The sequence below is a fragment of the Vidua macroura genome, chromosome Z, assembly GCF_024509145.1.
Source record: "Vidua macroura isolate BioBank_ID:100142 chromosome Z, ASM2450914v1, whole genome shotgun sequence".
NCBI lineage: Eukaryota > Metazoa > Chordata > Aves > Passeriformes > Viduidae > Vidua > Vidua macroura.
In genome coordinates, this window is record NC_071611.1 from 59,249,735 (window position 1) to 59,272,568 (window position 22,834).

General features: G+C 37.4%; 1 protein-coding gene across 2 annotated transcripts in view; it reads right to left on the reverse strand.

The window, feature by feature from the left end:
• Positions 1-919: 919 nt before the first annotated feature.
• The window catches only part of CEMIP2 (cell migration inducing hyaluronidase 2), a 49,926-nt gene continuing 28,011 nt past the window's right edge, over positions 920-22,834 (reverse strand). For both annotated transcript variants that reach the window (XM_054003568.1, XM_054003569.1), the window contains 17 exons: positions 22,199-22,408; positions 21,588-21,793; positions 20,952-21,021; positions 18,167-18,295; positions 16,451-16,539; positions 14,531-14,662; positions 13,978-14,013; positions 13,115-13,270; positions 10,321-10,498; positions 9,618-9,833; positions 8,735-8,946; positions 8,040-8,225; positions 6,727-6,946; positions 6,068-6,166; positions 4,815-4,963; positions 4,006-4,112; positions 920-3,269 (listed from right to left, as the gene is read on the reverse strand). In XM_054003568.1, coding sequence (XP_053859543.1) covers positions 3,073-3,269; positions 4,006-4,112; positions 4,815-4,963; positions 6,068-6,166; positions 6,727-6,946; positions 8,040-8,225; positions 8,735-8,946; positions 9,618-9,833; positions 10,321-10,498; positions 13,115-13,270; positions 13,978-14,013; positions 14,531-14,662; positions 16,451-16,539; positions 18,167-18,295; positions 20,952-21,021; positions 21,588-21,793; positions 22,199-22,408 — 2,592 coding nt within the window. In that variant the 3' untranslated portion in view covers positions 920-3,072. The remainder of the gene's footprint in view (positions 3,270-4,005; positions 4,113-4,814; positions 4,964-6,067; positions 6,167-6,726; positions 6,947-8,039; positions 8,226-8,734; positions 8,947-9,617; positions 9,834-10,320; positions 10,499-13,114; positions 13,271-13,977; positions 14,014-14,530; positions 14,663-16,450; positions 16,540-18,166; positions 18,296-20,951; positions 21,022-21,587; positions 21,794-22,198; positions 22,409-22,834) is intronic.

Here is a 22,834-nt window from a genome sequence, read left to right on the forward strand (position 1 = left end):
CCCCTCGTATACTGGATTTCCAGCAGTGCCTTTGGCCAGAGAGAGGGCCTTATTGATATCACACTTAATCTGATACTGGCTCCAAGGAATTTGTTCCTTAGTTTGTTGTTTTTTTTTTTTTAATTTCTTTACTGCAGGAAGACATAATTTGAGCCAGGAATGGAAATCAATCTATTTGTATATAAAGCCTGAGCATGAAGAAGCAATTAGAATGCCTTTTGGAATGGTTGTGGGGATTCACCATGTTTCAGACATGAGAAGTGTCTTGCTCAGCCCTTGCAGGCTGCAACAGCTGGTGCACTTGAAGAGAGACGCTTAGGTACATTAGTGGCCTTAACTTCCCACAATTACCGCATCACCTGGTTGGCAGTCACCACTGGAGAGGGCCCAGGACACTTGCTGTCCCAAAGCAGGGTCAGTTAAAGCTGCTCCTCTATAGAAAAACACTCCACAGGTGCACTGCCAATCAATTCCACTGCTTGACCACCTACTCAATAAAAACTTTCCTTCTGTTTTTGTGGAACTGCCTGCATTTCAATGTGTCCCCACAGACTCTTTTTCTCTGCCACTGGGCCCCACTGAGAACAGCTGGCTTCACTTTCTTCACTCCCCCATTAGGTAGTTAAAGACATCGATAGGATGACCCGGAGTCAGTAATAATGCTGCTCCTTGCTCCTCTGAGCTGAAATGGCTGTAGACTCAGCAGCTCAGACAGGCTTTGAGGTATCTGGCTTCCAAGACGGGCCCATAACTTCAGTCACCATCAGTTTCTTCAGTGTTGTTAGCTTGTCTCTCTGAATGAAGACTAGGATATATTCCACAAACTTCACAAGTAAATGTATTGAAGTAAGACAGTTTGTATTATTGACACAGCACACTTTTTAAAATTACTTGATACAAGAACAGAAGACACCCATAATTTTATTGCCTTGTCAGATGTAAAAATTTATTTATGCTATTCGTCAAATGTTTAAATTTACACAAAAGACAAACACTTTAATTTCAGGTCCAATTGTTCATCAGTAAGCCCTACATCAGAATACCCTTGACACTTCCAAGGACAATTTTTACAAGACGCTTAGAACAGCAGAATATCATAAATAATGGCCAACTTCACAAGCCTGAGGATCACTACCTCATCACTATTTCTCTGCTGAGCAGAGAATAGAGGAAGCCTTAAAGCCATTTTAATCCCCAAACACTATCACTACTGCACTCAGAGCATTTACATCACTGCCCTGCATTAGTAACACCAAACATTAGTTAGTTGTAAAGATTTATCACAGCTTCCCCTAACAAAATTACTTTTCTTTTAAACATAACAAGAGAACTGTGCATCAGAACAACTGTGAAATATAAAATCATCCATTTGGCTTGCTTTTACAATAAAAATAGTATTGGTCATCTATTTGTTAACTTCAACTCTTGTGTCATACTCCTTACCTCCTCCTTTCTCACTTAGGAAACTACACTAGACCAGGCAGTTTAATTGTAGCACTGAGGTAGCATATTTCAATTTAACAGAGTAATATATTTGATATTGTGCATCTTCTCCTTTAAAGCATAAAAAAAATCCCCACAGTTTTTCAACATCTTTGGAGAAGATAGGCATATAGTTAATTTCCAACAGCCACTCTATTTTGAATTCAAAGCACAAATCATCTATGAATGGTAGATACATTATACCAGCTCGAATGAATGAGAATATGTACAAGAAGAAGGAAATATGTCAGTTTTATTAGAACTAGGGTCACATTTTAGTCCTATGGCACCTATTGTTCCCTACTGTGAAATGCATCTTTACCGTCCCTGAAATTTAATTTCAAAGATGACGATCCTGAAAAAAGGCAGTTGTGCCGCTGTTCTAAATGATTTGCACACTACTGGCAGAGCCAAATAATTGCAACAAAACCAGATTAAATCAATGGACCTAATATAAAGTCAACAGGAATTAACAACATGAGTATACTAAAAGAATCAAAGTTAAGGCAGAAGGTATGACTTAATGAACTGAGAGCACTTTCTATTCACTTAGAAGTTAAAGCTGAGATAGCCTTAAAAATAATTAAAGAAAAACCAACACCAAAAACCAATCAAACAAAACCAACCCAACACCAACCAAACAAACAACAAAACCCACAAAACAACAACAAAAATACACAAAATCAAAACAAAACAAAAAAATCCACCACTGCAAGAGTAGAAGCCTCATTTCCTACCAAATTGAGAATAACAGTATCTCAGCTTTGCCCTTCTGCCTAAAAGCTTTAAAAGACTAAGCTGAAGTCAAGCTGTACTCAAGACTGTAGCCTTAACTTCTAGACTGTTTATTAAAGTAATTCTTACAGACACACCTGTGTATTTAGAGAGAATAATAAACAGTGACCTCAAAGAACAGGAGTAATTTCCTGCTCTGCGTGCCACCCTTGTACACAAAGCCTTGTAAAACTCTGCTGAATGGTACACAGTCCTCACCCAGCCCCAGGTTGGATCTTTGAATTCCTCCCTCCATCTTTTACACAAGAAAGCAAAAATTTTGACTGCAGTTAAAAATCCCTTGAGTCAGCCTTATGATAGGGGAAACTGGGTTTTAACACATCAGGTTGGAAAGCAGACTGAGAATGTAACTGAGCTGACAGATAAACTCCCATGGAAACACCTAAAGAGCTGAGGGAAAAATGCTTAAGTTATAATGACCAATTCAAGTTGTTTATGAAGGCATTGATGTTAATCTTTCAAGTAACCCAAAATGCACTCCAACACCTGTTACTAAAAACTTAAGGCTTTTATGAATACCCTCTTACATATAAAAGGAGTATTAAACAGAAGGAACTTGTTTACAGTAAATACAAACATCTGAAAAATCTCTGAAACCTGTTTATACAAATACTAATAAATTCTTTAATATTTTGTACAACTAGAAGGTGCACAGATTGGCATTCAAAGCAGTCAATGCAAACATCTGTCAGACAACAACATGATTTACTTGGATAACAATATAGTTTAAAATGCCATAAATTAAAAAATAAGTTAGTTCACATTTCCCCCCAGGATTTATGTACATCTTAGTCTTTAATGAGATCGTGCAGCCTTCTTCAGAAGCTCGAGGTCTTTCTGACGGCTTTTAATTGCTCTGGCACAGCCATACTCTTCCAGTTGCAGAGGGACATACTTTTCTATCTGAACGAGCCCATGCCCAGCAGGACTGGTAAACAGCTTAATCCAGGATGGCCTTATTTTTCCTCTGAAGCCCAGAAAGGCCAAGCTTCCTGTGACAGAAAAAGCTCAGCATTACCAAACCAGCCAAGCTCACTGCAGCATGATACAAGGACTGGTTAGGTAGGAAAAGGCATGCTCCCCCAAAATTCCTTCACCCACATTATTTAGGACATTTATCCACTCTCACCTTTACATGCACCTTACAAGGTAATAATGATTTGCAATTTCCTGTCTCAATACTTAGTATTAAATATCCTGAAATCTTAATTTGAAAACACAGCTAATTGGACAGTTATAAAACCTGTTTTCTCAACCACAACTTGTGGCATCACTCTGAACAGATGAGAGCTACCTCATGTGGCCCATAAATTCATCATCCCTCAAAATAACAACAGCGTCTCATTTCTAGCTTCAAGTTATTTTAGAACAGGAAATACTAGGCAGGAGATTGCTTAAAGATACATTTGTTGGGCGAGGCACAAAATGCAGGCTCTAGGAAAGAAGCCTGGGACTCTTGTGTGATCCACAGGCACAAAGAACTGCCAGTTATGTCTCTGTTTGCAACAAGCTTCACACAGTGGGACAAAGAGGTTTTCTGCCTCATCTGCTAAAGGGCTGCCCACCTCCTCTCTCAACAAGAGCTGACACACAGCAGCCACACCAGTGCAAACTGGTAACTACCCTCCACCACCTGCATCCTTCTCACACACCCCATAAGAAACCCACCACGCCAACAAACACAAAGACCAAGGTGGTGTCAAAGAAATGTGCAACATTTCCACCAACCATTGCTCTGAAGATAAGGTGGTTTTGCTGTCCCCAGGGACATTAAGGCTTCAGCTAAATTATTAGGAATTGCAACATCACCTCTTGTGCTCAGCAGAATTATAGACCTGCAACAGGAACAGCATGACACAGCAGCTATAATAAACACATTTTTTAAATATTCTGCTACACACCTTTCCAGCTAGCTGCCCTCAGTGTCCAATTCCTTATGAGTACTTATGACATGGAAATAGTCAACCCTTTCTGCAAGCAGTACTTAGAATTTCTTGGTTTTAAACTGACTTTTAATTTAACTTAAAATCATTGGAAAGTGGTATTTAAACACAATTTAGTATTTTGTATCAAAAAATCAAGTTTGGATATCAATCCAAAATTAGAAAATTAAAATACTGATTATTTTCTGACACTAACTCTTTATCTTTATTTAGTCATAAAGGACTTGCTCCCTATAGGGAGAGAACAGTATGACATCCTTCATATAGTCCTTGTCACTGTCCTTATTAAACAAAAAGTTATTCTTGTTTTAAGCAAAGCAGTGTTATTACATGATGTTTCATTAAAAAAAATATTTTTGAGGAAAAAGGCAACACCAGAAAAATTTGAAGTGCTCAAAATCTGCTCAGTTTTCTTAAATAAGGCTACATTGTCCAGTAAATTGGTTCTCTGTTTCTCCTTTTGCCTGAAATTAGACATATGTTTTGTTCACTTTCAGTGCTCATGTATCATTATCTATCATTATTTAAATCCTTGTCAGAAAGCAGAGCTACAGTTTGCAGGACATACTGGAAATGACTGGTCATTGCACATACCTTTGTGGAATTCCAGATTTTAAATATCCATCTACACGCCTAATGTCTACTCCAGAAAATAATTTGTTTCCCAAAACTGTGCCAGTGCAGGCATCTACTACAACAATAAGCATTCCATTATCCTTGAAGGAAAACATGGTGTCATTGACCTGAATGGAAAGAAAAAGTGAAAGAAAAGGAAATTAATATGACTCAAACAGCAATTCTACTGCACTCAGGGTTAATCAACTTTACTCTAGTTTAGACACAATCATTTCCTTACAAATACTTCCTTCTCCCTTGCAACTCTTCATTTTTTCCTTTGAAAGGATGCTGCTTAATATGACTTCTGAAATTGCATGGGAGTCTTAAGCCTTTAGCTTCTATAGCAATATTGCACATTCCAGGTGATTTACTACCTGCCTCAGTCATTGCTCCTGCTTGGGGAAGCTAAAATTCAGATACTGAATCCCCTGGACTTCTTTACAATAATAGAGTTAATTGATCCCTGCAGCAGGTTAGCTCCAGCCCAGTTTCTTCCTACTGAGTGCTCTTACTGATTTGGATATGGCATACACATTCCTGGAGAAGTTTGCAGCTGCAAAGGTTAAGCTAATCATACGCCATTTGTCTACCTAAACAACTGACAGTTCAGCCAGGCCAACAATGACACTGCAGAATGTAAGGCATGTGCAGACTAAGTGGCATTTCACCTTCATGTGCAAGTCTACTTCAGCATCTGAATGGAAAAGTCAAACTAAACTACTTTTTATACAGTATCACATCACTGGGCTTATTTGGGCCACCCCAGAACAAATACAGAAATCTACTGATTCATTAGCAATTGCCGTTTAGAAGACTTCAGCAAAGCTTATATGGCTCATGTGACCCATCCCACTAAGTAGCTAATCTGCTTGCACAAGGACAATTTCAAAAAAATGGATTCAACTAACAAATTGTTAGTTACGTGTTCTGTTTATTTCCAAAACAGCCATAAATGTATACCCACAGAGATTTAAACATAAGCTGAAGATTTAAAATTCTAATGGCAGCATTTTTCTCTTCAGCAAATAGGATTCAAATATGAAATTGAGCTTTGAAGCCTCACTTTCTAATATTAAAACATAAGCTTTTTGACTTTATTTTTTAAACAATGAACCAATCTTTTCATTTCAGTGAAGAAAACTGAGGTCTGCATTATGTAGAGCTGGATAACTGCTATAATACAAACTGCTATAGTGATATCTAAGAAGAAAACCATAAAGAATACTTACATATATAAATGCTTGCTGACCTCTGCTTGACTCTTTTTCATCAGATGAATTAACCTGCACAAGGAGGTAGTTTCTGTGAGGGTCACTGGTGAATATCATCTGGATATCAAACAAAACACATATTAATGTTTCTTCAGCACTTTATCATGCCTGTTTACAACAGACAGCCCATGCTCCAACGTAAATGTATCCACTTGTCAGCAGCATTATTTATGGTACTAGTAATCCTAATAAATATAATGATACATAGTGTAACCTACTTAAGCTCTTGATTTCAATATTTCTTTCAGCTTGTATAGCTGAGAATTTCAAGTTCATGCTAATAAGCAAACATACAAACAGAGAGAAGGTTTGCCATGTAGATCTCTGCAGCAAAGCTCTCCATGTAGCACAGACAATACTGCAGTGCAAGACATCAATCTACCGAAGTCCCTTTTCTGTAGCACTTGGAAAAAGAGTTGCACAAAAGATGAAAAAAAAAAAACCTGAAACCTTTGTGCTACAGAAAGGACTCCAAACCTTCAAGGAGTCCAAGATTAACATGCTGTAATTTGATAAGTGCAGTATTCTGTGCTGAAATACTGAAATTTGGACATAAATTGAGTAGACAACATCACCAATTCTACAGTTCATGAAAGTTTTTGCTTATTTTATTTTACCTGAGTTGTACCACATTTTGTACACGGTACAGTAGTTTTTTCTGGCATCTGCTTTATGACGGTTGGTACTTGGTAGTACTTTGGGTAAGCCTTTGTCATGCAATTACTTATCCCTTTTGATGAATCTTTGGTCACAATCTTGATTCTTTCACATCCCTGAGATGAGCAATAACTGTGACCATCCCTATTATATTTGGCTTGAAGAAATAAAAACAGTAATCTACACAAAAAGGGAAAAATAATCTAAATTAACTGGTGAAATATAGGTATTTATATTCAATTTTAACAGCTATATTTCATGATTTTCAGAAGCAGACGAACTATAGTATTCCCTTCTGCACCACTATCCAAAGGTTTCAAGGTATTTACTAGAGTTAGGAAATCCCTAGCAAGTTGTCTAAAATTCCCCGCAGTTAAAGGAGACATCAATAATAATGTAGATGCTTCACAAAGAAGAAACAGCCCTCAGATCAGTGGCTTACAGGAAATAAAAATCGAATTGCAGAGCATGAATTTTTTACTTGCTCATAGATCTCTGCAAATATGCAGCAGAAATATTCAGTTTCACCCATCAACACTGAACAATATAGTTGTGCTACTTCAAATGCCTGGAAACACAATTTAGGGTGTAAAGCTCTTACACAAAGGAACATAAATGTCTTTCAAAAACTACATTCATTTGTGTATTTATTACAGACAGGCAGAGTAGCAGGTAACAGAACAAAATAAATAAGAGAAAAATTATAAATTTAGAATCAATGTTTGCAAAACTCACAATAGATGTACATAGGACTTAATTTATTGGAAGTTGACCATATCTAAAACCTCTCAGAAGGATCTTAGAGGCCACTGTGAGAAGTATTTTTGAAATAGAGACTAAGACTTTTAAGTTCTTTTGAGACAGTTGAAAAGAGATTAGGATTTTCAAAAATAGAATTTTTAAATGTTGGAAGAGAAAGTTTCTTGGAAATTTATAGAATTTTCCATTTAACAAGCAAACAGATAATTTCTCTGAAGACTAAGAAATTAAATCCTAAAAGGCACTGCTCTGCAGCACACCAGACACTGTATTTTCCACAGACATGGGGTAGGAAATATCTTTGGTGACTGTGGTGTTCATGACAAGTATTTCAATGACAACCATGGTAGTTTGGAGATTTAAAGACATATGAACATTCTTCCAAAGCGTTTTGGGGTCTTTCTAAACTGCTTTCCTCTTATGCAGGTGCCTCAACCATTATTTTTAACACTTTCAAGCTGGACATTTCAAGGTTAAACAACATCTTCTAGTAGAGTCAAATGACAAGAGTTACCCAGTACTGTTGTCAAAGTAAAACTTCTTGTCTGATCGATTCTTTTCAAGCTCCATCATTGAAGATACAGGCATGTAGCGTTCTACCTTGCTTGACAGAGCAGATGACCGCCTTTGAAAGGTTTCCAATACTATAAGAAAATCTGTTTTTGGTTGGTAACAAAGACCAACACGAATCCAGTCATTCCTAAAACCAAAATAAAACGTATGAGTCCTCATCAGAACAGTTTAGGTGCCAATACAGAGCAAAAAGATCACTCCAAAAAAAAGAAACAGGAACATAAAAAGCTAAACCCTCAACGAGATGATCAAATCTGCACAGCCTTTCATTAAACATTTTAGTAACTCTGTTTCTCTTAGGATATATTTGATTATATACTTCAGAGATATTTAATAAGTTCATCTGCCAACAAAATCAAGTATGATAAGCTATTCAACTGCAATTCTGCTGAATTTCACTATTGGTACATCATCTTCTCCAAAGGTTTTTCCTTAAAGACACTGTAGTGGACAAGTGTTTAACTTCAGGTGCAGATCTGTTGTTTAATCCCATACTTTTGCATTTGTAACTATGAAAGAAAAACCAAATCCAAGCTCTGGTCTTCCAGATGGTTGCAAACTCATGCACAATAATTTTGCAGGACATAACTTCAGTATTGCCTTATGGATAAAAGCCACAAAAGAAAATAAACATACTTGTTGAAGTTAATGAGATACAGATAGGTGACATTTGGAGCTTTTCCATTCCAATGGATTGTATAGCCCTTTTGGAGCATCACCACTGGCTGGTACTGCTGAAAGGCAGCTGCTCTCTGATTAATACCTCGAAGAACCATGGGTTTGGCTGGATACTCATCTCGGACAATAGTCATGGAAAGATTCTGTCCATTCCAGGTTTGGACATAAACCTATATGATATTTAAGAGGGTAAAAATTTGGTCTCTTTGCAAAAGAAAATGAAATAGTGGAGCATGATTAGGACATTATTAACCAAAATGCTGCAATCTGATGCTCTGAGTTATGTAATACACAAATCTCCCCTGAACAAAAGTCCTATTTAAAAAACTATTATAGATTTTTCCCATCTTACAGACAAAAAAGCATATGGAGAAGAAAGAATCAGCTATAACACCTGGCCACACAGAGCAGGAATCAGAATGGGAATCAAACCTGTAAGACTTATATTCAGAAGGTGGTATTTAACACCTCCAGAAAACAAACTAACAAAACAACTCCTTAAATTCCACTCTGTGGAAAAAAAAAAAAAAGCAGACAGAACTTGCTTGGAAGAAGACACCTTCAACACAAAATTGTTTTAGCGGACACAGCTGCAATGTAGAATTCTGGGCAAAAACATTTCGTTTTATCTTTCAGCATCTGATACTGTACCCTCAGTCTGCTGAGAGGAAGTATGATATATACACAACTGGCTGGTAAGGGTGATATGAATAGAAGTATTTTTAAAAGTCAAAAAATTTTGGAATCTAAAGACAGGTAATTTTTTATTTCTTACACAACCTGACTCCACAAGCAGTTCATATTATAGATTTGCCCCCAACAGAAAGCCAGAAATACTAGCCTGTGCATAGCCCCCACTGCAAACTACTCCACTCCATTCTGTGATATTAATGCATTTCGGGTGCTGAATCAAGTAATTATCCATTCGGCCCACATAGGTATCCCTGTAGTCAGTCACTGAGCCATCTAGATCATGAAATATCGAGTTCTTATCACCATCCAGATCTCCTTCTTCAAACCAGGGACCAGGCTTCCCAAAGAAGGCTTTCAAAGAAACCTGACAACAGCAATAAAAGTTTTTGTTCTTCCGAGGTGAAACACAGACTCACATTTGCACATGTGCAGAAACACAGGAATTTGACAAAGCTGGTTAAAAACTTTACAGTAAGGACAGCAGAATCTTGCGAAGCAGACATGCTGGGTTTTACTAATAGGCTCAGGCCAGCTCTTGCTTCTGAATAGTGTTAATATTTGCTGCAGAAAATTCGTTACTAAGGATATACCAAACCTTACAAATACTTACAAAAATTTCTTTTCAGCTTTACCACAAGCCATGAATCATTTAGTCTAACATATCCTACATCTCTGTTGGTATTGGATTTTTTGGTCAGGAGACAAAGGAGGTCTGTGTGACCTCCAGCCAGGAGAAAAACTCTGAAGTAGGTATGCAAAGAAAGGATGACCTACAGCTCTTGTCTGTGTATGTTAAATACAAGAAAAGAAAACCATTTGCAAGACTTCAGGAAAACTTGTAGTCAACTTACATTTGGACCAAACTTCACAAGAGAAATGTTGTTTTTTGGAGTCATCTGCCATGGATTTTTCATCAAGAATCCAACTGCACTGGTAAATCTGTCTGGAGTTGGCACAAAGTTTTTAAATGTGCACTTGGTAAGGTGAATAGGTCCATCATAAATCTGAAAGCCTCTGATTGGAAATGTCCTGTTGATGCAAGCAAATATTTATACCATCCTGTAACAAAATTCATGGTACGCTTGAATCTGTGTCAAATGCATCTCCTCAGAAACCAGTAAAGCAACAATTACAGAATGACTTGCAAGATAGAATTTAGCAAAGGAAATAGGGTTTCTCCACTTCTCTAACAAGTCAAAAAAATCCCCTAGTCCTAAATTTTCCTATTAGCGGAGCTATCACTCTCCATGTGCAAATGTGCCCCCCTTTCAATACGAGAAATACAGCAGAAAAATAATACCGCCTGCTCTTTGATTGATCATGGCAACTGGAAGTGACTGCAGACTGGAGGAAAGCAAATGTCACTTCTAACTTGAGGAAGGAACACCCAAAGAATGGCAGGCTGGTAAGGCTCAGCTTGACCCCCAGGAAGATGATGGAGCAGCTAATCCTAGAAACCATTTCCACGTGCCTGAAGGACTGGAGAGTTGTCAGGAATAATCAGCATGAATTTAGCAAGGAGAAGCTGATAAACTTCTGTGATGAAATGACTGGCCTGGTAGAGCAGTGGGAGAGCAGTGGACACGGTCTACCAAAATTGCAGTAAGACTTTTGACACTGTGTCCCATAAGACCCTCATGAAGTATGGGCAGGATGAGAGGACAAATGGCTGGGCCCAGAAAGTGATGACACAAAGTCTGTTTGGTGGCCAATAATGGATGATGTATCCCATGTGTCAATACGAAGTCCAGTCTTGTTCATTGTTTTCATTAGTGATCTGGATGATTAGGCCAAATATAGTCTGGGCCAAGTCTGCAGAGGGCACAACACAGAGGGAAGCAGCTGATACAGCAAAGTTGTGCTACCAACCAGACAGACCCTGACAGACTAGACAAATGGGTGGATGGGAACCTCATTAAGTTTTACATGGGGAAATGCAAGGTCCTGCACACTGGGAGAAACAACCCTTTGTGCCAGTGTAAAGGACCTATGGGTCCTAGAGGAAGCCAAATTAACCTTAAACCAAACAATGTGCCCTTGCCACAAAGAGGCAAAAAGTATCCAGGGCTGCACTGTGAGAAGTGTTATAGTGTTATCAGCAAATTGAGGGAAGTGATACTTCCCATTTTTTCAGGACCGGTGAAGCGACAATTTGGAGTGCTTGTTCCCAGTACAAGGCAGATATGGAGATTCTGGAAAGTGCAACAAAGGGCCACAATGATGATTAAGTCGCTGGAGCATCTCTCATGGGAAGAAACACTGGGAGACATGGTCAGCCTGGAGCAGAAAAGCCTCAGGCAGGAATCTCAATCCTCTGAAGGAAGGGTGCAAATAAAATGGAGCCAGGCTATTCCCAGTGACAAGACCAGCAGGAATGCACACAAGATGAAACATAAGACATCCCTGCTAAACCACAGGAGAAACTTTTCACTGAGAGAGTGATTGACCACTGGCACATGTTGCCCAGGAAAATTATGAAGAATCCATCCTTGGAGATATAGTAAAGACATCCGAATGTTGTCCTGGAACATGAGCCCTAGATGACTGTTCTTGAGCAGGGGAGTTGGACAAGATGACCTCCACGGGCCCCTTCCAGCCTCAATTGTTAGGTGATTCCACTTAACAAGAGTGAATACCTCATATCACCACCACATTAACATCTCCTCTTTAAATGGCTGAACAGCAAAAAACTATGGTGGCCAGGGCCCCCTTCACCCTCTGTCCTACTTGGCCAAGGATGTGTGGGGACAGAACCTAGAGCCATGTGGGCATGACCAACATACTGTGCTACTTGATACCATCTTACATCATGGCTAGGAAGCAGGGGAAATGGACTCTCATTTTCTGAAGAAAGAGCATTCCTTTTTCTGAGGACACTGTTCCTGACCAGAGGATTTGTCCACCAGGAGAACACTTTGGGGTGCTGATGGTCTCTTGGCCATCTTGTTCTTTGTCTCAAGGGCTACCCAGTCCCAGGTTGAGTGGTGAGCATTTTTTTGCATATAAATCACCTTTGTTTTGTATCCTTTTGTTATTAATATTGTCACTATTACTATTATTATTAATATTCTTAATCTCATTGTTTCCAGTACAGTGTTCTTGTCTCAGCTTGAGATCTCTGCCTTTTGTCTTTCTCACCTGAGGAGGTAGGGAAAGGGCAGTGGCTATATGGGGCTCAAATTCCAGCTGGGCTTAAACCAAAATAGTTGTCTTTCTTATTCTGTGGCAAGGGTAGGACTTGGTATTATGTTAAACAAGCACCAGTGCAAGTCAAAGAGAAAAGAGAAGGATCATGTCACAGATTGTGATTTGTCACAGACAGACTGCAGTCTCCAGTCCCAAACTGACCTTTGAAATTCTCTTACCTGAAAGCTCTCTTTTAGACCCAAATACTTTTAAAGTCTAAGGTTTAATTGAAGTAGGATAACTTAAATTTCTACAGAATAGTAACCTGTGGAAGCATCAGATGAACCTGCTTCAGCAAAAAGGTGAGAGTGACATAGCTGCACACATAGCATTAAAAAGAAAAAGAGAGCATCACTTTCAATGGAGTCAATCTCTGACAGCTCAGCCAAGAAGGGTCTTTATGTCTGATATAGCGAATTGCTCTTGTACTTCTGCTTCCTTCATTCATGACATACTTACCGATTTCTAGGCAGAGTGCGTGTCTTGTTGTCTACTCCTCCAGTTCCCACATATTTATTTTGTCCACCTTGAAACCCATAATTCCTGCTCTCACCTATGAACAGCGACTCTGATACCTCCTGGCTGGCACCTTCATCATTTGGGAAGCTCCCATCACTATCAAAGCACATCAAAGACATGTCTTTAGCCAAGACTCTCCAGCAGATGATTGTACCATGGCATAGCACTACTTTTACTTCTCTAACAGCCCTCTTCAAGTAAAACACTATACACTTCATGTACAATAGAAACAATAGATTTAATCACTAACATTAATAGAGGCTAACTCACTGAAATGTTCAGCAGAGCCAAACATTAAAATTTCTAACTCCCTTTGTAGTGAAGCACCTTTTTATTTACACTTTTCCAATCCTAGAACCAGTTTGTCATAATCTAAATAGCAGTAATTTCAGCTCACTACCTAAGTTACTTGGCATTTTTCATCAGAAAGAGACTCTACCCCTGCTAAATGCTCACCTCTTTCTTTCACTTTCAGCTGTTCAGGAGGAAAATAAAATACTGCCTAAGAAGTCATACACTACCAAAAATACCTGGATAAATATAACCTTTCTGATAAAGAGGCAACAAACTGTGGTATAAATCAAGCACAGGCTGAACTAAAGTGGAAACTTTAGCAGCTGTTTAGGCAGTTACTTTAGCCAGTTTACAGCCTCTCTAACGTAATCTGCACAATTGGAAATACAACCAGGCCCCAAACCAAAACTGCAGCCTTATGAAAGCATACCTATTAATTTTAATAGATGCATGTAGATTTTCTAAGCTTCTATGCAAGGAAACACAGAAATTATTAAAAAAGTACTCACCTAGCAAATGTCAAACCTATTCCATTGTCTGCAAACCTACAAGAAAGTCCAAAACATCAGTTGTTTTTTCTGAATTATCCTACAATTTTAGGATAATGGAAGAGCACATCCTGCTATGCACTGAAAAAATCTTGAATTTTTTTATTAATGGAACATATAACCACCACACAGTTAACTTTTCTAAAAGCACTGTTGTTAAAAAGTAGTAAAATAGTTTTCTACACATTTTAAACAGGACTTGAGAGCTTCAGGGACACAACAGAAATCCCATTCTGAATTTACTCTCTCTACCAACTCTTAGGCTGCTTTTTACTACAGCTGTTTTTGTTTGTTTTTTTGTTTTTTTTTTTTTTTTTTTGCTGTTTAAGGCAGGTTCTCATCTCATCACATATAAACTTGCATATTTCAAGTTGTAGGATGGTATGAAAGCTGGTCATATTGAGAAGTTCCTACAGTTAACCATCAATCCTCTCCTATAACCCTGCTATAAAGCACTTCCATAAACAAAGCTTCAGAAAAAACAGCATGCAGCTGTTTGCTTCCAAAAACCTACCCAGAGTTCTGAATGAGGATATCCCCTCCCCTGACCCAGGCTCCATGATCATTGTTTTTGAAAGAGATTAATCTGTCAATCAGGGCAGCAACTCGGGGCTTTTCAGGGTCTGCATCTTGATGAGGTCGAAACCTGGGAGAGATAAACACTCAGTCCAAGAAAACCTTTTATTTTACATGTGCCATACGTGTTGAGCTGAGTAAGCCTGAAAGACAAATAATCATCTGATGGGCAAATTTCACTTTGCTTAATGTTCGGAATGAAAGAAGCTAAAAGCAGGTACATCTCTGGTACTCGCTAGTACTAGAAAAGCATCTGTGGGTTATCATGAAGCAGGAATGTGAAACAACTCTTTTCCAGTAACTCTCACAGGCTCTTGCTCAGTCTCCCTAAATTTCTTTAGCTGCCTTTAGCCTCCCTTTATCCCCTTTTTCTTTCTGCCCTCCCCAGTTGTAGCGAAGCATTAATGTGAAAGTTTGATGAAGGGAATTATAAGCTCCTAGGAAGGACACACAGGGCTGACATTAGTTATGCAAGAACAGTCTGGACATTTGTCTAACTGGTCCTTCAAAAGCTTCAAGCTTTTCTGACATATAGCAGTGCTACTTTTTTGGGCATGCCTGAGATTTTTTTATTGCACTGCTACCAAGATGGTCTTGTACAGTAAATTATAACTGGAATCTAGTTTAAATAGTACGAAGAAACAGTCTGATTAAGAATTGGTGACATTTTCACTTGATTACCCCCAGGACCCCAGATAAAAAGTAATACATTTGAAACTGCAAACAGGCATTTGAGCAAGTAAAGACACCTACGCTGTTATCCCAATCACCTGATACTCTTTTGTTCAGATTTGGATCTGCCCCCTCCCCATCCAAGGGAGAAAGGGGAAGATAAGTAAATGTTAGGTTTTGATAGTCTCAGTATTCTCAATTAACATTTAAATCCTTCCAGTCTGGTTCCATGTACAATGATTAGGGACCTCACATAGTTACGCAGTGCCTTATTCCTTTTTTTCTGCTGTGAAACACAAGCCCATTTCATGCACTGAGTTTCTTGCATCCTCAACACACTATAGGCTCTCAGAGGGCATCCTGCCCCTCTCAAGTTCCTCTCAACTACCTGTGATGACTGAGGTAAACTTCAAGGGTTATATGGATTTTCTGTCAAAACATGGAACTAGCAGATTCATTTCCAAATTAAAAAGTATTGAATATCATCAAAATCACCATATTTTCAGTGCTAATACTTAGTTAACACAATAACATGTGCACAAATACAGTTATCCAATGTTCATTTAACCAGTATCCCAGACTATTTTATTTGAAGTTCAGGATAAGACTAATCAGGCACAGTGTAACCTGGAATTTTCCTAATCTCTCCACTACCTTCTCTCACTTTGTAAACTGAAGAAAATGTGGTGGATTGTACCACCTCTACAAAGACCCTTCAGTAGAACTGTACTACCAAGCTATGACTTCCAAATCTAGAAGGAGCAGCAGAAACACTCAGCAGTAGGAAAGGTGAGTGGATGCACTACTGAAGCCTTTTTCTAACAGTTAATTAAAACTCAGTTATAAATCAGAAGATTAGCCTTTAAAGGAATATTTTCCTATTAGCAGCAATTCCAGAAAACATTTTAACAGTAGACAGTAGAGCATGTTTAAAACAATGTCCTCTAAGAAGATGGACACTATCCTGAGCAAAAGCTCAGAAGAAACTCATATCCTTTAAGAGACACCATCTCTGTTGTTCCCAAAACAGATTAATAAATGAAGGAAAAGGACACATATGAACTTACTGCTTGGTTATAATTTATAAATTATTTTACTGTTCTAAAAGGGTTTTCACCTATGTGAATGTAAGAGCAGTCTCAAAACTTTGCCATTTTTCACCCACTTGAAAGAAAATATCCTTTACCTTGCATTGTTGTCCAAACAAAGATATTCTCTGGGATCATCTGCACTAGCATTAGTTGTTTTAACACCCTTATCAATGAACAAACCAGCCTGAAATAAGCAAGAAAATTCATAATATCCAAAATTAAAGACAGACTAACAATGAAATATTAAAAATTTAGGCATTGCATTCTATACACATATTAGAAACTCTTAGATCTTTCAGTTTGGCTTCAATTGGCATATTGTCTAAGGGAAAACAAGTGAATTAAATATAATAAACCAGTCTGTGCTAAAATGATATGAATTATCTGTGAGTAAAAAAAAAAAAAAAATGCAATGGAAAATGATGACAGTTCACTTCAGATTTCTTTTACAACATCTATTTAAGGTTTTGCATTTATTACCAGATTCTGTTCTGGAAAATCTGGAAGCCAATCTTGTAGTGAGTTCAAATTATTCTCATAAATGGAAAAGGAAAGAAACCCCAAAACCCACTGTGAAAAATCCTTTGTGTTTCACTCTAAAACTAAACTACCTTTACCATAAAAGATTATTTTGATAATAATAATAATGTTTCAAGCAGTAATAAGCTTGAAACTCAGTAATCCAGTATGAAATAAATTACTTGAGAAAACAAAAGCATGAGGAAGCATTTGTGCTCTTTTACCTGAATTACATACAAATACCTGTGACTACTTTCACCTCTGATCCAAATTAGGATTACAACTGAGTCTTATACACAAGCAGATTCTCAGACCTGCTAGTGGAGCTCTCCTTCAACATGGAACTTTACCATACAAATTGCTAACCTTATTTAAAGATGATAATAGCTATACAGGTGAAAATCTTTTCTTCACAATGCACTTTTTTATTCAGTATGTTCTAATTCCATTCTGAATAAAATGCCTTACAGTCCTAACTAACACAACTTCCATCAAACACTGCATCATTTCTTGGTATCCCAGACAACTGTAAGGCAAAATCAGTTTCACTTGGAAAAAAAAAAATCCAACAGTGATTTCATGAGGTTTCAATGGTTAAACTATGAGACTCTCTTGCAGCAAACAAACACAAGTATTTATTTAGAGTTAGGTGGCTTTGTAAATGTCATTGTATTCATACATACACACAGCAACTAGATTCCAAATGAAATACTTTAAGGATTCTTCAGCTGAAGTGAAGTGAAACTTCAGCTGAGATGTGGAAAAGGTTTAAAAGTCTTAGTAACAGAACACTCCTCAATAACTGTAGGCTGAGAACTTCATAAGAAAACTAAGTACACTCCTGAAGGCAATATTAAAGCATAATCTCTAGCCAGAGACTGTATCACAATGTGCAAACACCTGAGACTAAGAAAAATTGTAGCTACTGCAGCAAGCTATTGGATGAATCACTGCTACAATAAACTTTGATTCTTCAAGGGTCAGCTTTCTTCAGAGTAGGAAACAAGGCTGTAAAGAGTAGCATCTGAAATGCTACTTCTGAAAAAAGTATTTTACTAGAAGTTTTAATTGATTTTAGTTGTTTGTGTCTTACAAGGCTCTGAAGCACTGAATATTCAAAATGGAACTACAAAATACACCCATGTTGATTATACATTGTTCTACGGTAGAGTTCAAACACAGCATAAAATCTAATCTCCTACCCAGCTTAAAATGTGGACAAGCTGTAATATAGAATACTGAGAAATAAAGAGAGAAAAATGTTATTTTTTTTAAATAACATATTACATTACCTTAAAATTAGAATGAACCCTGTTGTTATAGAAGATTCCTAGGGGTGTAAGCTCTGATTTGGTTTCCATGGTTAGACTATGAGAATCTCCTGTAGCAACCCTGTGGAACAAATACCATATTCCAGCATCCTGCAAGTAATGAGAGAATAATATAAGTGATTCTCATACTATTATTGGTGCTGACACGTATTCTAAAATAAAGACTCCAAACAAAAATTTAACCAGTGAAAATGTGGAATTTTGCAAATAAGGCTACATTCCAGTGGATAATATCAACTAAGAAGTGTTTTGCTTCTCAGTGAAGCCATTCAACATCACACATTTAAGATGTTCTAATATTTCAAAGTAAAAAAGTGTCCAAATTGATGTAACTTCTGCATTTCAGTTATGTCATCCCACACACTAGATTTTTCCTTTACTAGTAGATAATACTATTCACAGTAAGATACTCAAAATCATTCCTCCTATCCTTACTCTTTCAGTCTGTTAAGGTTGGTTCATCTCTGCTCCCATAAAAATTTAAAAGGCACAGTCAAAAAAGCCCTCAAGAGCTTTCAGTAGACAGAAAAAAAAAGCACATAAAGAAGTCTGGCCAGTTCGGGGCACTGTGCCAATGGCATGCAGTAATAATTTTATATCTGTTCATTTTCTATACTTCCTTAATATCTCTGCTCTTATAGAAGCTGGATTTATTTGCTAAATGAAACCCACAAAATTTCCCTTTCAACTACATTGGCATTTGCAAGAGGTGGCATCATGACAACATCTGCATTAGAGACTCTTACAGACATCAAAACTTTTGCTTGACCATAGGCTGTGTGCCCTTAAAAAAAAAAGAATCACCCCACAAGGCACATTAAAGAATTAAATGGTAGCTAAAAAACACTGGGTGCCCCATTTCAGGAAAAACAGTGATCAACCTTTTTAAGAATCATGGATAAAGCCAAACCCTGGCTTAAAAGATTTTATGCTTCACTCCAAGAATATACTAATTTTCCAATGAGTGCTGGAAATTCTACTTTACAGTAATGTTCCCATTCCAGTGTGTAATGATGACGCACTGACATTTCTGGTGATTAATCATTACAAAGCAAATATGGATGTTCCATTAATAAAAATACCAAAATCTTACCTCACATATAATTAAGTACAGCTCTGTGTTTGGCAGACTCAAATAAATTTTACCCAAAACACCCCCGATGCTTGAAAAATAGACTTAGATAAACTTAACAGCTTGTTAAGCATCTGCAAGCATTCAGTAATATGAAAAAGGTTGCGTTTTTTCCCTTTTCTCTTCTCTCATACACATCAAAACAAAAGAAACATCTACTGCCTATAGAGCCTTACAATACACTTCACTGCATAATTAAGGGCCTTGGGGAGGAATGGAATTATTTGGCTGTGAATTGCTCTAGTTTATACCAGCAGCAGCTCCATAGTGCAGAGTCTGTATGAACACAGTTGAATTGTTCTATTTCCGAAAGAATAAGCTGTGTCCCTTTATACTAATGTGTTTACATCCATGCATCTATGGGATGTATATCAGAGTGGCTAAACTTTTTAAGACACAAATGCTTGCTCCAGTTAGGCACATCCTGCTAACAAATACAAATAACATCTACTGGGATGAGCTACACAGGCAGAAAAAGACTTTGCAGGACGTAAGCACCAGATAAAGCAGCAAAAAAAGCTGTTTAACTTAGCCTGCAAAGTCTAAACTAGGTATATTACATAAAGCAGGCAAAATAGAAAAACATGTGTTGGACAAAAAAGAACTGGTTTAATTTTTGAGGTGAATCCAGAGCCCTCCTAGTGTTAGAGAGTCAAAAAACCAAACAGAAACAAACCCACTACAATAAAAGCAACAAGAATGAGACCACACAAAAAACAGAACAAATGTTTCTGATTTTTTTTTAATACTCCAGATATTTCAATTCAGCTAAGTATTTTGAATCCTATTCTATTTATTAATAACAGTTACCTGCTAATAAATAAATTATTTACTTAAATTAATGTTATCATTTATAGATAAATGTTATCCGTGGCTAAAAATACACAGGCTCATATTCTTCCAACACCAGAGCGTTTGCAACAACAATCAACAACCTTTCTTGTTTTCCATTCCCATTGATGTCTTCAGAAAAATCCAATTAAAAACCTTACATGTCTCAGCCTTTCATCCAATATAGAACCGAATCCAGCCCCCTCCTCCACAGTATGTACAGATCTTTATATCACAGGCAGCTATGACAAGATATTTGCTCTAATATAAGGTTCAGAACATGCAAAACCATATCAGCAGTCACTAGTTGGAAACAATTGACTAATCACTGACAGAAAAGAAACATTTTAGCTGTTTCTTACACAATGAACACCTTTTTGTAGTAATTCTTCATTCCAATGACTACAGCTCTTGCAGAGCTGTCACTAAACTCATGACAACCTACAGAAAATACAAAAGACTTAATATTAAATGCACCAATTCTGTGAAAATAAAAGGATTTCTACACAGATAACTACATTTCTACATTGACACTACTATCAGATCTATTAAATACCAGGAAGAAGAGATCTCCTCTGGTGCAGCCACAACAACGATTTTTGGCATCACTTAAATGCACACCTAGACATACCCTGCACTTTCAATGCCAATATGCTACCAAACATAAAAAGATACATATACAAAAAAAGGAAATATATGTATATCTGGCAGTGTAAATGTTACAGATTTTACAAATGCCAGTGGCATAAGTAGTTTGTCACGAATTACACCCATATGCCTTACCTGTGAGCCTGCTGCTGCATTATTTATAAGATGATTGTTGGGATGAGAAATCCAGAATGTTGAAACGGCCCTGAAATATTATTCAGAAACTAGTTACTAAAGAAAACCTCTATCTCCAACAGAAATATCTTCCCTTTTTAACATGCACATCAGAAAAAGGTAAACTGATGAAGTAACTACTTCACATTCAAAATACGAATCACAAAACCTTCCACATATGGAAGTCAAAAATGCCTTTTATTTAGTTCAGTGTACAGTATTACAGTGTATTTAATGCTATGCAGTTATCCTATGTAATGATAAACTGATTTAAGAAGCTTTCACAAGAAACAAGTAGTATTCAGAAAAAACAGTGGTGACAACTTCAGAATATGCATACATTTACGCAGCAGTGAAGATGTTCAACAGATTTTTAAGGTCCCAAGTATCACAAGAAACAATAGTCCTAGAAAACATTTTTTTTCTTTAATAGAAGACTAAGTGTTATTTTTATTGCTATTTTTTAAATACCAGTACTATATGAACTACATTCATTAAATTATAGATAAAAATGTTTCCATCTGCATTTTGTCAGATCATCAGCAGTTTAACCACTACAGCTGGCTGGGTTTTACTTTTTCATCATGACACACTCACATGCAATCTGTGGCTGGCACTGGGACATAATTTCCATATACTTTATCCCTAATCCCAATACACATGCTGCTGTTTCTGTCTGTAGGTAGCAGAGTGCCTGGTTTTGTGACTAGCCCAAGGTTGTGGAACAAAGTATTCCTCTGCTCAATGCCATCTTCTATGAAGAAACAGTGACCTAGGGTGTCATACCCAATGGTATCCTTTATCTGTAGAAATACAAGTTCATTATGTCAGTAGTAACAGCATTTACTGATATTTATTTGACAAATACCATCTAGGTTTACTATCTTGGCACAGCTGCAGAGTAAAGTGTCAGTATCAGCAGCTCAGATGATTCAAGCACATAGTTTTATTCGTCCCTTACAAACACACTGCTATGTCTGGAGAGCTTAGCTGCCTCACAGCTGTCTTACAGCTAGCTGCTGTAAGAATCTGAAAAAACAGAATTGTTTAACTGTTAAGTTACTGTTTCCAGTAATTTATTTATCCACTGAAATAAGAAAACCATTGCTGAGCACTGGATTTTCAGAAGGGATGGGATTATTTTGGCGTCTAAATGCTCTTTATAATATTTATCCCAACATATTATGTTTTACTCCCTGTGCACCTACCAGCAAACCATTAGTTGCATGAACAGTCACACATCTGGAAAAACAGTGATGAATAGCAAGACCTTCCAGATAAGTTTTAAAAGTATATCCTCCTTTTTCATCCACATCCCCACAAAGGTGAAAATGAACAGGGTAGCTTCCAATCTGCTGCTGGCCCATTTGCTTCAATTCCACATAGGAAAGGTGAACAGATGTAAAATTCTTCAGAATCTAAAAAAAATTAAGTTCAGAGTGAAAAACCAATTATTTGCATTTTAACCAACAGAAATTTAAGTTAATACATCATCTATCTCAGATGTACAGAAGCTAGATGTATGCTGTTGCCACAGACCAACACAATAAAAGTTAGAACAAATGTTACTGTCTTGCTCTACAAGAAACCTTACAAAACTGTATCCTTCACATATGATTTCAAAATTTAAATCTCCATGTGGCTACAACAGAGGAATTTTCACCAGACATACTGCCACACTTTACTGTTTGGTCTTTACCAGGTGGCACATTAAATATTCTTACATGTACTGTCCAATCAAACAGAAGTCACCCACATCTGGGTGTGTCTGTAGAGAAGCTGCACCAACACGGTCCATCTGGGACAGGCTTAGCTGAATAAAAACCACAGAATAATGCAGATTC